Source organism: Prenolepis imparis, unplaced genomic scaffold, assembly GCF_030444845.1.
Source record: "Prenolepis imparis isolate NDT839.2.m4 unplaced genomic scaffold, iyPreImpa1.0 SCAF_10, whole genome shotgun sequence".
In the NCBI taxonomy this organism is placed as follows: domain Eukaryota; kingdom Metazoa; phylum Arthropoda; class Insecta; order Hymenoptera; family Formicidae; genus Prenolepis; species Prenolepis imparis.
In genome coordinates, this window is record NW_028141168.1 from 10,935,877 (window position 1) to 10,951,110 (window position 15,234).

At 36.7% G+C, this 15,234-nt stretch overlaps 2 protein-coding genes across 5 annotated transcripts; one reads left to right on the forward strand and one right to left on the reverse strand.

Moving 5' to 3' along the window:
• Window positions 1-1,375: 1,375 nt before the first annotated feature.
• LOC145942312 (puromycin-sensitive aminopeptidase-like) lies at window positions 1,376-5,443 on the reverse strand. The gene is made up of 4 exons (XM_083048913.1): window positions 5,066-5,443; window positions 4,450-4,694; window positions 3,929-4,079; window positions 1,376-3,736 (listed from the first exon to the last, which is right to left on the reverse strand). Exons 1-4 carry the CDS (start codon window positions 5,426-5,428, stop codon window positions 1,655-1,657), a joined length of 2,841 nt encoding a protein of 946 aa, XP_082905039.1. The 5' UTR covers window positions 5,429-5,443; the 3' UTR covers window positions 1,376-1,654.
• Window positions 5,444-6,787: 1,344 nt separating this feature from the next.
• On the forward strand, window positions 6,788-14,793 carry Eip63e (cyclin dependent kinase Eip63E). Of its 4 annotated transcripts, none has more exons than XM_083048812.1 (7): window positions 6,788-7,542; window positions 9,187-9,276; window positions 9,545-9,673; window positions 9,834-10,027; window positions 10,116-10,501; window positions 10,588-11,132; window positions 11,228-14,793. In XM_083048812.1, exons 1-7 carry the CDS (start codon window positions 7,497-7,499, stop codon window positions 11,317-11,319), a joined length of 1,482 nt encoding a protein of 493 aa, XP_082904938.1. In that variant the 5' UTR covers window positions 6,788-7,496; the 3' UTR covers window positions 11,320-14,793. The 4 variants fall into 4 exon arrangements, with proteins under 4 accessions (XP_082904938.1, XP_082904939.1, XP_082904937.1 ...); XM_083048813.1 differs by lacking the exon at window positions 6,788-7,542 and adding an exon at window positions 7,842-7,973; XM_083048811.1 differs by lacking the exon at window positions 6,788-7,542 and adding an exon at window positions 8,340-8,430.
• The last annotated feature ends 441 nt before the right edge of the window (window positions 14,794-15,234 follow it).

Consider the following 15,234-nt stretch of genomic DNA (forward strand, 5'->3'; position numbering starts at 1 on the left):
TAAGAAATACACATTTTCTTTTATACCATTCAAAAATTTAATAAACTTTGAGCAAATTGTACACTTGATCTGCAAATATAGTACAATATAAAATAGAGAAAAAAAATTATGGATAATTTTTAGAGTAAGTTTCGAGAAGACATATTCGAAGAATGAAAGAGAATCTATAAACTAAGAGTTCTAAATTTCTTGATTTATAATGACAAAATCATGAGTAATATTTTCTTTACTACGTGTACAAGGGAGTTAGTTGAAAAATGTTTAAAATAATTATATATATGGCACATATACTGCACATTCAACATTAATACTTCAAATAAACAATCATATCATTAATCGTCTATATTATATTATAGACTCATTTGTACATATTACTGGAAATTACATATTACATAATACATTTTGTGTTAAGAATTTTAAAGCTGATGCTGATACATCGTTTTGAACCACATCATTGATGGTTGAGCAAGAGTACTCATTTGTTAAATATGAAAATTCAAGAAATATTTTTATGTAAAAGGAACGAGAAATATCTGATATAAAATATCTAAAAAATTAAAAACTTGTTTCTTTTTAGACGTATTTGCAACATTACAAAAAATTACAAAAAAACTTGATTTGTTAAATGCCCCTGTAACAAAAATTAATTTCTTTAGGATTATTTTTTTAGATTTCTATTGCTTAAGAATTTGCAATATCTTTCCCTCATGATGCTTCATAATCAATGATCAACATTTAGCTTATAAATCCTTATTTCGAAATAGTTTTTTTTTATAAATTGGATTATACGAAACAATATAAATCACATCCATTAAAAGTTCGTTAAATGATAAAAATGTATATATCTTTCGTGGTGAATCATTGATTTAATTATTTAAATTCAAATTGTTTTTCGCAAACATAAATAAGTTTTTTTATGACAAAAAAAACCATTATATTTTATATGTAGTTCTCATTTACGCCATGAATATGTTAGTAGAATTCATCTATTCATCTCTTCCTAGGAACATATTTTTCCGCGAATGGATCACGTAATATTGTATGAATAAACAACAATATAAACGGGATATATCAGCTGCATCAATATAAATCACATCTAAGTTTTGTTTAAAATATTACTGCAGAGTATGTCACTGAAAACTAAAAGTTTCGCCATACAATATTCAAGTTTTTCAACTCTTCTATTATGTAGTGATGTAGCGTGATCAATGTGAGGTTGCTAAATATTTAAATTTGTTTTTCTCAATGACAAACTGACGGAATCTATGTGTTGCTACCAATAGTATCATTGGCAATTAAGAATTAAATACTATAATAACGATGTAAAATCATGTTGCATCATGTTAAAATGATTCATCAGTCAAGATACAACAGATGTGTACAAAATGATATATTCATCCAATCTTTCATGTTCATTCAACAGAATTTTCAATCGCCATTAAAAAAAATCTGCGTTTTTCGTCGAGCGTGCACACACATAATTTGTATTGGATTATTTATGCATTATTCATATACAAGAGACAGTCTGTGCCTAATTGATATCAATCGACACGAGATCTAAGCACGATAAAACAATTCGATTCACGCGGTTTCAAATTATGCCGTTTTTCAATTAAGGTAACAGAGAAAAAATAAAAATTGCTTTTTTCATATACTAGACTTGAGTGGTAAGATATTGTTTGATCGAGTCCTTATCTCGGGCGAGCCACGCGGCGTTCAGTCTGATGGATTCCACGCACTGCTGCACCGTTCTTTCCGTACCCGGTGTCGGATGAGTCTCGAAGAAGCTCTCTACGTCTTTGGCTTGCTCCTCGGTGACGAAGTTCTCTGTGGTAAACTTTACCAACCGCGCCAGCAAAAAACCTCCCTCGTAACGGTCTAATAGGGTCTTCCACTTTTCCTTGAAGAAGTTCCACGCCATAAGACGTCCCTTGTACGACAGACCCACCGACATGATGGCGAATACCGTATCCTGAGCACGGACGTCCTCGCTCATAGCAAAGTCCAGGACTTTTCTCAGCAGCTCCTTGTCCTTGATCGCGCCGAGAGCCCGCAGAATCCGCTCCTTCTCCTCCTGAAGATCGGCGTCCTTGTACAGTTTTATCATAGTCTCATAAGTATTGGCGTCGCCCACGGAAAGCACAGCTCGATAAACCGGACTGCGCAAATCAGCAGCGAGCGTCGTGGTGCCGTTCACGTGAAGCTCGAATCTTCTCTTCGCTTCTTCAATGGTATCCTGATCGTTCAAAGCCGCCATGCGACCTAACACGAGAGACCTGAGTAAAGTGTTTAAATGACTCTCATTCGGCTTGAGATCCCAGCCTAACCTGGTGTTCACGTCGCGAAATATATTACGTCCAAACGCTTTGAAAGAATCTTCGAAATCTAAATGCGAGATGAGAACGTTAATTTTGCTCAAAATGTTTACTATGGTAGACCACACGGTATAATTGTCCTCGTGCAAAAACGCTTGCATAAGATCGAGCACTTCTACGGTAGACGCGTGACCCGCTTGTACCATTGCAAAAAGGTCATCCAACAAGCCTAGTCTATCTAGAGGAGGTAATGTGTGATCCTTAATCGCCGGCAATAGAAGCGACAAAGCGGATTGACTATAACGAGTCCGATAGAAACCGATTGTACCAGGATTGATCTTCAACCACGTACCCTCGGGAATATCTTTGATCGCAAATTCTTTCGTTTTCGCATCCAGTATGCCGTGAAATACTGCTTTACTCGGATCTTGGGACGAGGTCACGCTTATCGGTATAAGCCATATGTTGTCCGCGTCGCTGTCCACCGATCCGTCAGCCAGAAATCTTTCCTGAGACAATGACAGGATCCTATTCTCGTTCTCTTGATGTTGGTCGACCTTGACGACGGGAAAACCTTGCCTTTTGGTCCACGAAGACATCACTTTACGCACAGCTTTATTACTGGCCTCCTCCAACGCGGCCCAAAGATCCTCGGTCTCCGCGTTAGCATAGCTGTGTCTCTTCAGATACAAGTTCATGCCATTCCTGAAGTCAGCGTCGCCTATGTACGCGTGCAGCATACGAATCACAGACGCACCTTTGTGATAGGATATGTCATCGAAGATTTCATCAATCTCTGAAGGATGACCGACCGGTACCTCGATCGGATGGCTATTCTTCAGTGCATCTAGCTCCAACGCTCGGATGTGAGTATCTGTGACGAATTGTGTCCAGATATCATATTCCGGAAATAGATGAGCGACACAAAGGAACTCCACGAACGACGCGTAGCCTTCATTCAGCCACAAGTGCGTCCACCATTCCATTGTCACGAGATTACCGAACCACTGATGTGCCAACTCGTGTGCTACTATCAATGCGATCCACTGCTTGCGCACTGCCGATGTGTTCTGCGGATCCACGAGCAGACAGGTCTCACGGTATGTAACCAGTCCCCAATTTTCCATAGCACCGGACGAAAAATCGGCGATCGCTATGAGATCGATCTTCGGCAGGGGATACGCGATACCAAAATAAGTTTTGTAATAGGGCAATACTTTGGTGGCTACTTCCAGCGCAAACTGACCCTGCTCCTTCTTAGACTTGGGCACGTAAACTCGAACCAACACACCATCACTAGACTTGTCCTCTACGTAATCGAATTCACCCACCACTACAGCTACTAAGTATGTTGACATGATAGGCGTTCTTTCAAAAGTCAATATTTCGTGCTCGCCATTTGTAACTTTGCTTTTTACAGGCTGAAAAAAAAAACAAACAAGAAATATATAGATATATACATGTATATACATACACACTGCCATTCAAAATGCAATACAAAAAAAAAACATTGATAATAAAAAAATATTAATTTCAAATATAAATCACAATATGAAAAGAAAAAAAAATAGAAAAGAAATAAATAATGCTATAAATGTTGTTACACTGCTTACCATATTAGAAAGTGCTGTAAGACCGATTGGTACTTTTAATGTAATATCAAAGGTGGCTTTTAGTGCTGGTTCATCCCAACATGGGAAGCAACGTCTAGCATCTGTTGGCTCAAACTGAGTAACCGCTGCATGTTCAACAGTACCATCCTCTCTGAAATTAGGAAAATTCTATATTGTATCTTAAGGAGTCTCACTATATTTAATAACGCAACATAAGATTTCTGACATGGAATTATAAAGTGTTAAATTATATTAAAAGTAAAAGAAAAAACTTTTACACTGATACAAAATATAAATAAGTTACAATGCAGTTACCATCTTCCATTTGAAAGAGTAAAATACTTAGTTTAAACGTTATCTTCATTCATGTTATATAATTCATGTTATATAATTTTCAGGTGATAAAACTGACAAACAAATTAACTGATGACAATGAGATGCATTATTAAAGAAATTTTCAAATAGAGATTTGGATGCAACAATTTTTTTATCTTTTACACATTATTAAATTGCATTCTTACCTGGTATATTTGCTCCTATAAAAGCCCTTCATTTTATCATTGATGTCGCCCACAAAATCTATATTCAGACATCCACTTTTACCAAGAGGCAGGGTTTTAGGAAACACCAACGTGGCTGTTTCTTCCGACGCAGACAGTTCAATTTTCTCGGCGGGAATAGTTTTGCCATCATTTCCATTGAAAATCGCACCTTTTATATTAATTTCCAAGGAATTCAATACAATGGTATCGGTTGTTTGCTCCACCTGCGATCCAATAAAACAAATTTATCAGTCAAAATAAGTGTATAAAAGCAAACACAACGTAAGAAAAAAAAAAAAGGAAAAAAAAGAACAGATAACATCAGCAAATAGACAAGAAAACAAGCTTCACGGACGCTTCAAGATCAACGAACAAATTGCCGTGGGATTTAAATCGCGATTGCCGGCAATTACATGCGCGAGATAAGGCGGGTGCGGTTTGTTTGCTCGTCAAACTGAAAAAGAACGCTACTCAAACAGAACCGGATGTTTCTTGGTTATGTCTCTCGGTTAGCTCTTTCTACGGCCTCTCTCTCGTTCGTACGCCGGTGCCTAATAATCAACCGGGCGTGCTGGCTCATCAGCGGCGAACTTACATCGAGATGCACGCTTTCCGTGCCGTCGAAGGTGAGGGTGACGAGGTTCGGCGTCAACGAGATGTCGTAGTGATAGGGACGCACGTACAACGGCAGACGGCGAAACGGCTTCTTCTCGTCGCCCGACATCGTTGCGCTCGACTCGTATCCACTCGTGCTATAACGCGCGCTCCTTACTTCGCTCTTTCCGACGACACTCGCTCGCAACAGCCGCTGCAACAACGAACAGACACCTTTCTCTTTTTGCTGACTCACAAGGCAACAGTGCACACTTACACGTGCAATCACGCGCGAGAACATGGCCTCTCGGATTCGGATCAGGGTTGCCAATTGCCGGATAATATATATCTCCAGATCAGCCATCAAAAATCGCTATAAATCTCCAGATGTTACATACTCAGGGGGTCGATTGTGTATCATATTCTTGGATGAAAATTATAAAAGTGAACAAATTTACTAGATGTTGACCAATAAAATTATAAATATTTTAGTACATTTGCTCACTATTTCACAACGTTTGAATTCTACATTGGTGGGGGGATATCCCTTGTCACTAGCGCCGCGTAGTGGCGGCAATAGTTTCTAATTTATTAGACTAAATGTGAACCTTCCCCCTTCAGTAAAATTAGACTTCGTGTCAAGGGGGTTGATCATGTAACTTTTCTTTAGAGCGAAAACGTGAAAAGTGAAAAATTTTGCTCTGATTCCGCCAATCACGCATTGGTTTCCATAGTGAAATTGTTCACTTTTCACATTTCCGCTCTAGAGAAAAGTTACATATAATCGACCCCAAGAGTTTTTAGAAATCTCCAGAATTCTCTAAACCTTCATAAAAAATCGCCAGGGTTGAGACTTGTCTCTAAGGGCCAATTTCACCAACGTCGGTTAACTTTAACCTCCGGTTAAACTATATCTTTGTCTCTTTTTAAGAACACATCTGAAAAGAGACAAAGATATGGTTTAACCGGAGATTAAAGTTAACCGACGTTGGTGAAATTGGCCCTAAGAGCCAGTTTCACCAACATCGGTTAACTTTAACCTCCAGTTAAACTATATGTTTGTCTCTTTTTAATGAACGTATCTGAAACGAGACAAAGATATAGTTTAACCGGAGGTTAAAGTTAACCGACGTTGGTGAAATTGGCCCTTAGTAGGTAAAAAAATCTCAATCTGGTATTCAAAATCTCCAGATATAGCTACAAAATCGCCAAATTGGCAACACTGATTCGGATGCGGGCGGGAGTATCGATAACGATATCGATCGATCGTCTTCGATATTTCGATTCGATACGATTCGCGCGATACTGAAGATTCTTTTCATTTATATATATAATTTAATTAATATTTGTTATATATTTTATTATTTATTATATATATATAATGAATTTATTTATTAATTAATTTATTATTATAAATATATTTTATTTATTATATTATATAATTTATTATTATTATTATTATATATAATTAATGTATATTATATATAATAATATATTATATATATTATATATTATATATATAATAATAATATTTTAATAATAGATATATTGTAATTTAATAATAAATATTGTATACGCAGTCATATAAAACTGCACTTTATTTCGAAAGTAGTAACAATATGGCGCGACCAATCAGATACGTCACCTGTCAAACTTCCCTAGCCAATTCTCGGGACAATTTTGACAACGTAGTCGGCGCTCTAGGTTTCTGCACATGCGCCATGGCTAAAGTCGGCTGGTTCGCGACTTTTGTACGCGGCGGTTGTGTGCGGGTAGTATCCGCATCCGCGACAAGAGCGAGATAAGGCTTTCGAGAGTCGAATGGTCGGCCGATGATTTGTCAGAGATAGTGGTGGTGTGCGCGAGCACCCACCGTCAGCCAGGATAGCGCAGGGTTGAGGATCGGCCGACGGTGGTAGTGATCTCTCGCGAGAAAGAGAGAGAGAGAGAGAGAGAGAGAGAAAGAAAGGAAGAGAGAGAGGGGTGAATAAAGAGTGAGTAAATGCGAGTGAATCGACGTGAACCTTGCCACGCTCGACCGGGGTGGTGAATTTTCGGCCCGGTGACGTGACGCCCGCGCACCGTCCCGAGGACGCTCGTCGACGCCGACGTCGACGTCGTCGTCATCCGCGGGGAGAGTGCGGAGGCGGCCTTTTTTTCCCTCTTCTTCATGGCGCGAGCCGACGCGTCGGGGACCGTCGCGCGTGCCTCGTCTTCGTCTACGAAGAGCGAGACGGAGGAACGAACGACGTGAGGGACGACGACGCAAGCCTACTCCAAGGTCCAGGTGCCATCGGCCGAGGAAAAACACGCGAAACGGAGTAGCCGTGCAACACGCAGGCATAGATACACACACGTATACATATATATGCACCCGAGTGCGTCACCGCCCATATGTGATGTGTCCCGTGCGTGAGAGCGAATGAGTAATCATGTACTGTCAGGACAAGGGTTCGACCGCCTCCAAGAGCAAAGAGGGTAAGTCGGATGCGAATGCTCCTTTTTTTCGCGCGCTTCCTTTTCCCTCTCTCTATCGAGAGAGAGAGAGAGAGAACGTCTCGTCTCGACGTTCCGGCTTTCGGCTGCTTTTGTGCGCGCATGTGAGAACGAGAGACGAAAAAGAGAGAGAGAGAGAGAGAGAGAGAGAGAGAGAGAGAGAGAGAGAGAGAGAGAGAGAGAGAGAGAGAGAGAGAAAGAGAAAGAGAGTGTGTATGAATGAGTGAGAGAGAGGTAAAGGGAGTTCCGTTCCGGGATCGTGGAAATGGAAGAAGGACAGGATGACAACGATCGGCGGAGCGACAGAGGCAAGAGGAGATAGACACGGAGGGAGAGAGATGAAGAGTTTGTGTGCGTGTACAGTGTACAGTATCGCTTATCGATGGCAGAAGAGGAAGAGAGACGAAGCTGCAGTATGTAACTCGCGCGCGTTCTTGCACACGCTTTTTTCATCCGGCGACTCGATTCGTTCTTGCACGAATTCTCGCCTTCGTCCGCAGGAATAAAAACGCCCGCTCTTATCGTATCGAGATGCCATATTCCAATGGCGAGATCGACTGACTTTTTCCCCTTTTTTTTTTTTCTTTTTTTGTAACGCGAGGGAGAGAGACAGTGTGACATTTGACATTTGAGAACCTCGATTAGCAATTTGACCATAATTTTATTCGACCCTTGTTGAAACTACTGTGTAATGTTTTATTAGGACGTTGACCCGGGCTGTAACTACGGTGTATGTGTGTACATACATTATGTGTGCATAACTATGCTGCATTTGTATGTGTATGTGTACTTTGTGCCGCAATGCATATGTCAGTTTCAAAATTTTAATTGCATTTGTTGAGTGCACCGTGAGTTTGCTTTGTTTATACGGTTTGTCCCAAGAAAAATAACAGTTGGCTAGTTTAAGAGCGAATTACTGTGATACTTGGAAAGTACACACTCTCACGTATACATACATACATAGTTAAGAGTATATATACTTTCACTCTTGTAAAAACCTGCTATCTTTCATATTTATGAATGAATGGTTCATCTGTTCAGGATAGATTGAAATATATTCGATTTCGAGATAAGACTCTGTTTAAATGACTTTGCTCGTTAGATGTCATTATGTTTTGACAGTTGTATAACAAGAACTATAAATTTTATTTTATCGTATTGCGATAAATTAAATCATCACTTTTAGGCCCATAAATATTACCCTTTGTTTTAGTTACAAATTGTTTGACAAATTTATCAAAATTCTTTCTCAGTACTTGTATCGAATATCAGATTTTTTTTATTTGAAATAGAATGAATAATGAATATATATATATATATATATATATATATATATGCTCCTTTTATTATGTAATTTCTCATGTCATTATATTCCTCCCAGTATAATTTGAGGAGATTGTGATATACGTATATGCCTCTATTATTATCATTATCAAGATCCAGGAGCACACATGCACATACATATATATACTGACATAGCACAGCATATGATGTCATCACACATGTAATGATCTGTCGTGTCTGAATTACTCAGATGTTCTTGGCCTTCCATTATGATGTCGTGCGCTATCTCAACTTATTCTTTATGTTTCAAACTTGTTTAAATAGTGTGCTCCTTATATGCAGGGCCTGTGACAATGCGGGAGAAGAAAGGTGGTGCTCTCAGTAGAGTACAAAAATTAAAAAAGCGTCTCAGTCATAGTTTTGGACGACTTTGTAAGTATACCTTGTTTTAAAAAAAAAAAACTTTTTATATTAATAAAGTATAAAATAGTATTTCTAATAAAAGTTTAGTTATATTCTCAATTTTTAATTATGTTCTTAATTTTTTTGAACGATAATAAACGTATTAATTAATGTCAGACAAATAATTATTTTTTGTAAACTGTAAATAAATAACGTTCTTCTAGAAATGTGAACATTTTTAATTGTGCCTGTTAAAAATACTTAGTCTTATTATCAAGTATTATTTATTTTATTATAGCTATATCAAAAGAGGAGGCTGATGATGTGGCAACCAGAGGCCAATTGCCATACAATGGCTATTCTGAGGAGTTCCTAGACCGCTTGGAGCCAAATGGCAATATACCTGTGGATAAAGATCGTCGTTATGGTAAGTTTCATTTAAAAGCTTTATAAATATATATGTGTAAGACAGAGTTTTATGTATACTTTGATTTCCACAAGTGAATTTTCATAAAGATCTGTATATAATCTTGTATACTTGTATTGCCATTATTTTAAGAATGTTTTCGGAAATTGGACTGTCATAGAATGGACAGGTGTGGGCGACCATGAGAGAGTGCATCGGCAGCTTTCGGTTTCTAGCGATTCCAAGCTTCTCGATGAAGACATACGGGAAGAAGCTAGGGTAATCCTGCGGCCCCGACGTCCACCACGGCCCAAATCTGAGGTTTTCCTCGGTCCGGACCCACCTAGAAGAACTAAAAGATTCTCTGCCTTTGGGGTAATATTTTGCTCTACACATATATGTGCTGATTTGTATACATTTATTTCCTGGTAAAATGTATTAATCCCTCATTTTGGCCCAATAGGGAGATTCGCCGTTCGGTAAATCCGAGGCTTATATAAAACTGGAGCAGTTAGGAGAGGGATCATACGCCACAGTGTTCAAAGGCTACAGCCACCTCACTAATCAGGTGGTGGCTCTTAAAGAAATTAGACTGCAAGAGGAGGAAGGAGCTCCGTTTACTGCCATTCGCGAGGCAAGTCTCCTCAAAGAGTTGAAACATAGCAATATCGTGACCTTACACGATATTATTCATACCCGCGAGACGCTCACCTTTGTATTCGAATATGTTCACACCGATCTGTCGCAATATATGGAGAGGTATGGAAGCGGTAACGGAGGATTAGACCCACGTAATGTTAAATTGTTTCTTTTTCAATTATTGAGAGGACTGGCATATTGTCATCGCAGGTAATTACAAAATACATAGTGTATAATGTCGATGTCTACGATATATTGTTAATTAATTTATATTAATTTATACTGCTTATTTCTAGGAGAGTCCTGCATAGAGACGTAAAGCCGCAGAATTTATTAATCAGCGAGATAGGAGAGCTTAAATTGGCAGACTTTGGATTAGCGAGAGCGAAATCTGTGCCATCGCATACATACTCGCACGAGGTCGTGACCCTATGGTATAGGCCGCCCGACGTTCTTTTAGGTTCCACAGAGTATTCCACCTCGCTCGACATGTGGGGAGTAGGTTGCATATTTGTGGAAATGTTAACCGGCGAACCGACATTCCCAGGTGTACGCTGTACGTACGACCAACTCGATAAGATATTTAAAGTTCTGGGCACACCCACTGAGGACACTTGGCCGGGTGTCACGCATCTGCCTGGGTATAAGGCACATAGACTGTTATTTTATCCGCCGCGGAAACTGGGACTCTCGTTTCCCCGGCTGTACGACATTGCCAACGGCGATAGTATGGCGTCGTCGCTCCTACAACTGAATCCCGATCAACGGATAGGAGCGGAGGAAGCGTTAGGACACCCCTATTTCGCTTCTCTTCCTAGGAAATTATACGAATTACCTGACGGTAAGATGTACATATATTTACTAGACTAGATTGCGAATATTACTGTCGAAATAATATTTATCTCACATGACAAATCATCGTTGATTCTGTTACAGAAGTGTCGATATTCAGCGTAGAAGGTTGTCACTTGTATACAAACTCGAGGCACGGGTGCGCGGATTCGCGTCCCACGACTCTTAAGACTTGAGGTTAAAGCAAACGTTAATGAAGTAAATTATAAGTAAATTCGCAATTTACACATTGAGTGAAACGTTCATTCGTATGAGATCCATATGTTCAGATACACACACAACACACACATACACAGGCGCACATGCACTACTCCCGAAAGCGTGTTGTTCGCTCTCTCTCAGGGCTGCTCCATAATTTTTCCCCTTGTTCTTTTTTCATACGTAATATAACAATATTCTTTTCTTCTTTTCATTTTCTTTTTCTCGAGAATATATACGTATCGAATAAATTAATTATCAATTAACGACGACAAGTCGTAACTGGTCACACAAGGAAACAAGAAAGTAAAGCTTACGGCTAAAAGTTAAAAAAAAATGATTATAAGAACTTGCGCACGCTCGATTTAGAAAGCAAAAGCACGCACGACCCATCCTCGCACTTCGTCCAAATACTAGATTTAGATCGATACCAATCAAAAGGAAAGAAAAAAAGTACCATACCGCCGCCCTACGTCCCCTCGGAACCCCAGCCCAAGCCAAATAGGGCGGGCGGTTGCTGGTTAGCAAAACTATTACGAAGTAATTAATTACTTATCTTAGAAAAATTGTGGAAGACCTGTAGCACTCTATATATAAAACAAAACTTTAAACTGCTGTTGCTTTCGAGCATACGATGTTGGTCGCTAAGACAATTGAGAATATTGATAGATATAAAATAGAGAATCGTTGTTCGATTAAAAAAAAAAAAAATTAATTATTAGATGTGATGATAGCGAATAAGAAATATAGGGAGCTTAGGAAAGACAGCGAGTCAGTATTAATCAAGTGCCGTAGCTGCCAACATCGCGAGACGCAGCGAAAGAAACTAATTGAACGCTCATCGTCGATAGTACCGATGGTAGTGATTTAGACGTAAGTGATTTAGCGTTAGATCGTATTTAATATCAATCGAAGTTTATCGACAATGTCGCAACGTAGCGTAAAATAATGATAGCGAATCGAGAGAAAGAGAGTTACGGGGTAGCGATTTTAGGACTTGTCGAAATTTCATTTAATCAATTCGCTGCTAATTATTATCGACATTAGCCAAATGGTGCTCGAATTGTAAAACTGTGACGTGTTTAATCGACCTCGTACTCGTGGCGTAATTATTTAAGTATCCGTTCAATTTTCTAAAAACTACCGGATATAAAGTAGCGTTGGCAATAGTAGAAATAGGGAAACGTAAGAGGAAAAAAAACGGCGTTACAGTTCTTCCAAATTTTGTCTAAGCTACAATTGATGATTATTACGCGGTAATATTACTCCTTTTCGTAGGTTACATTTATACCGATTTTTCAGCACACTTATTAAAAAAAATATATATATATATCAACGAGGTGAAAGTAAAAGTGAGAAGAAAAAATTTCGAAAAGATTTGAGAGACGCTATATTACACCTTATTACTACCGATATTATTGAATTTATTTCGGTAGATTGTATATAGAATTACCAAATTCGTATTATATATATATAAATATAATATATATATAATATATATATATAATATATATATATATATATATATATATATCGATGATGCTGAGATAGCTGAATCGAGATAATAAATGTGACTTTGTAATAAATTCAGACGTATGGTACATCTGGAAAAACCCTGGTCATCCTTAACTCGGCAGTGGTATTAAATATGCAGGGATAGGCGTGAAATATCGCATTTCGAATAAATAATGAGCTACTTCCTGAATTAAAAGGCCCAAAATATTGTAAACAAATTACACTTTATTTATAAAATACGCTTAAAGATTTATTTTTCCACATTATGAAACAGGAATATTATTTAGTAAGTTATATAATAAATGACGTCGTATATACAACGAAAGCACATTTTGAACTTGGAAATGTATAGTTTTATTAGTGTGTGCGCGCGTGATACAGGACACAAAAGTGATTTTATTGCCCGTAATAACATATTTTTCTTTTCTTGATTAGGTTTTCTTTTTATTGTGTCGAAAAAGGATTTTTCATAATTAAATAAATTATAATGTCAATATAACTCATTATTTTGACGATGTTATTAAATTCTTATTCGGAAATTGGAATATCATCTTTAATATTTTACAAATTATACGTAATATAAAGTTAAGTTGTTTAGATGTTTAAGACTGCGTTTTTTTATTCTGTCATTTTGTGAAGAACGAGCATTTATAAAGTATATTAGATAGGACGATGTAATATGAATAAGTACTATAGTCTTTTTGTTTACGGGGTCCACGTAAATTGTTGATTTGATTGTATTTTCTTAAGTGGTGCTAAAATTTTTTACTCTAATGCATAAATTTGTAACAATCTTATTCTACTCTATGGATGGTAATTTTGGCTCTTGTTTCTAAAAAAGATTTTCAAACATTTAATTATGTATATATATTGACGCGTGTAAACTCGCGAGTTATATTGATTTTAATAAGTGTAAAAAAATTATATAAAGATAAGCGTATATTAATGACTTTGTGTGTAAAAACTCTTTTACTACATACAAAAATTTTTCAAAAATACATTTGAATATTTTTTTAATTAAATATATTTATTCTAAATTATTCAAATATATACTCTATTATTTTGTATGCCAAAGTGTAAAAAAATACGTAATATTTCAAGAACAATCATGTTTTATATTTTGCAAGACGCGAACTCTCATATTGGCTTTTAAAATAAAAATTAATTTTGCAACATGAATATTAGGATTCGCATTTTGTATGTATCATAGTATTTTTTTCTTTCATAAATACGCACACATGTCATATATGTTACGTTTAATTCTGAAATACAATATTGAGATCTATTTGATCTCATACTTGATGCATTTAATAATCTTTTCTTTAGATATATTTCTCTTTATTTCTTAATGATATCTAATAATGATATTCGATTCTTCAATGCATCAATTTCCTGTAAAGAAGTATCGAGCATTTACACAAATTTCTAAGGGTTTTATCTCATTATTAAACATTTTACCGTCTTTTACCACTGCCGAGTTAAGCATTTACCATATTCAAGGTTCCGTTTAGTCCTTAAAAGAAAATGAATACGAAAATTCTTGTATAATTATAACATGTACTTATGTTGCCTGTAAGTGTATCGATTTTGTACGTGCATTTTTCTTCCACTTTAAGTGTATATTTTATTTTGTAAATTTTTTTATAAGGAATCGCGAATATATATATATATATATATATCAAAGCCGCTGCGGAATTGTTGTAATGAAAAGAAGATACAAAAAAAGATTATGTTTTCACATACATATTTCATATACATGTTTTACGTTCGAAAATGAACATTTCGCGTCATTACGAGGACACATGATTTATTACACATGTGTCCGACGTTTAGACCGATTGATCGATTCCGGATTATTTGTTCGGAAGCATCAAGTTGAACGTATTGTGCCTGTGCTACAAATATTTGAAATAATAAAGATACACAAGTCGCTATTACATGTTATGTATTTTACATGTTACTTTTACGTCACGTACAAAATGTATAGCGTAATAAAAAAATCATTGAATCAGTCAGGGAACAGATCACTAATATCAAATATATTAAATTTATAAGTTATATAAAAATTTCATATATATAATATACACTGAAAACATTATTTTATATTTCATATGAGCAATTTTTTTTAAATATATATGCATTCATGAATTCTTGTGTGTGAGTGTGGGTGTTATTGTGTAAAAAAAACGAAATTTGCATTTCGGTATAAAATACAAAATACTTTAAATAAATGAGATCTCTTTAAAAGTCGCGCTATTTACAAATTATAATTTGCATAATAAACTGTTTAAATTGTTTCAAGTTAGATTGTGTGAAATTTAAAACGATTAAAATTAAAAAAATGTGAGATTTAAAAAATAAAACACAAAGTTCGCTAA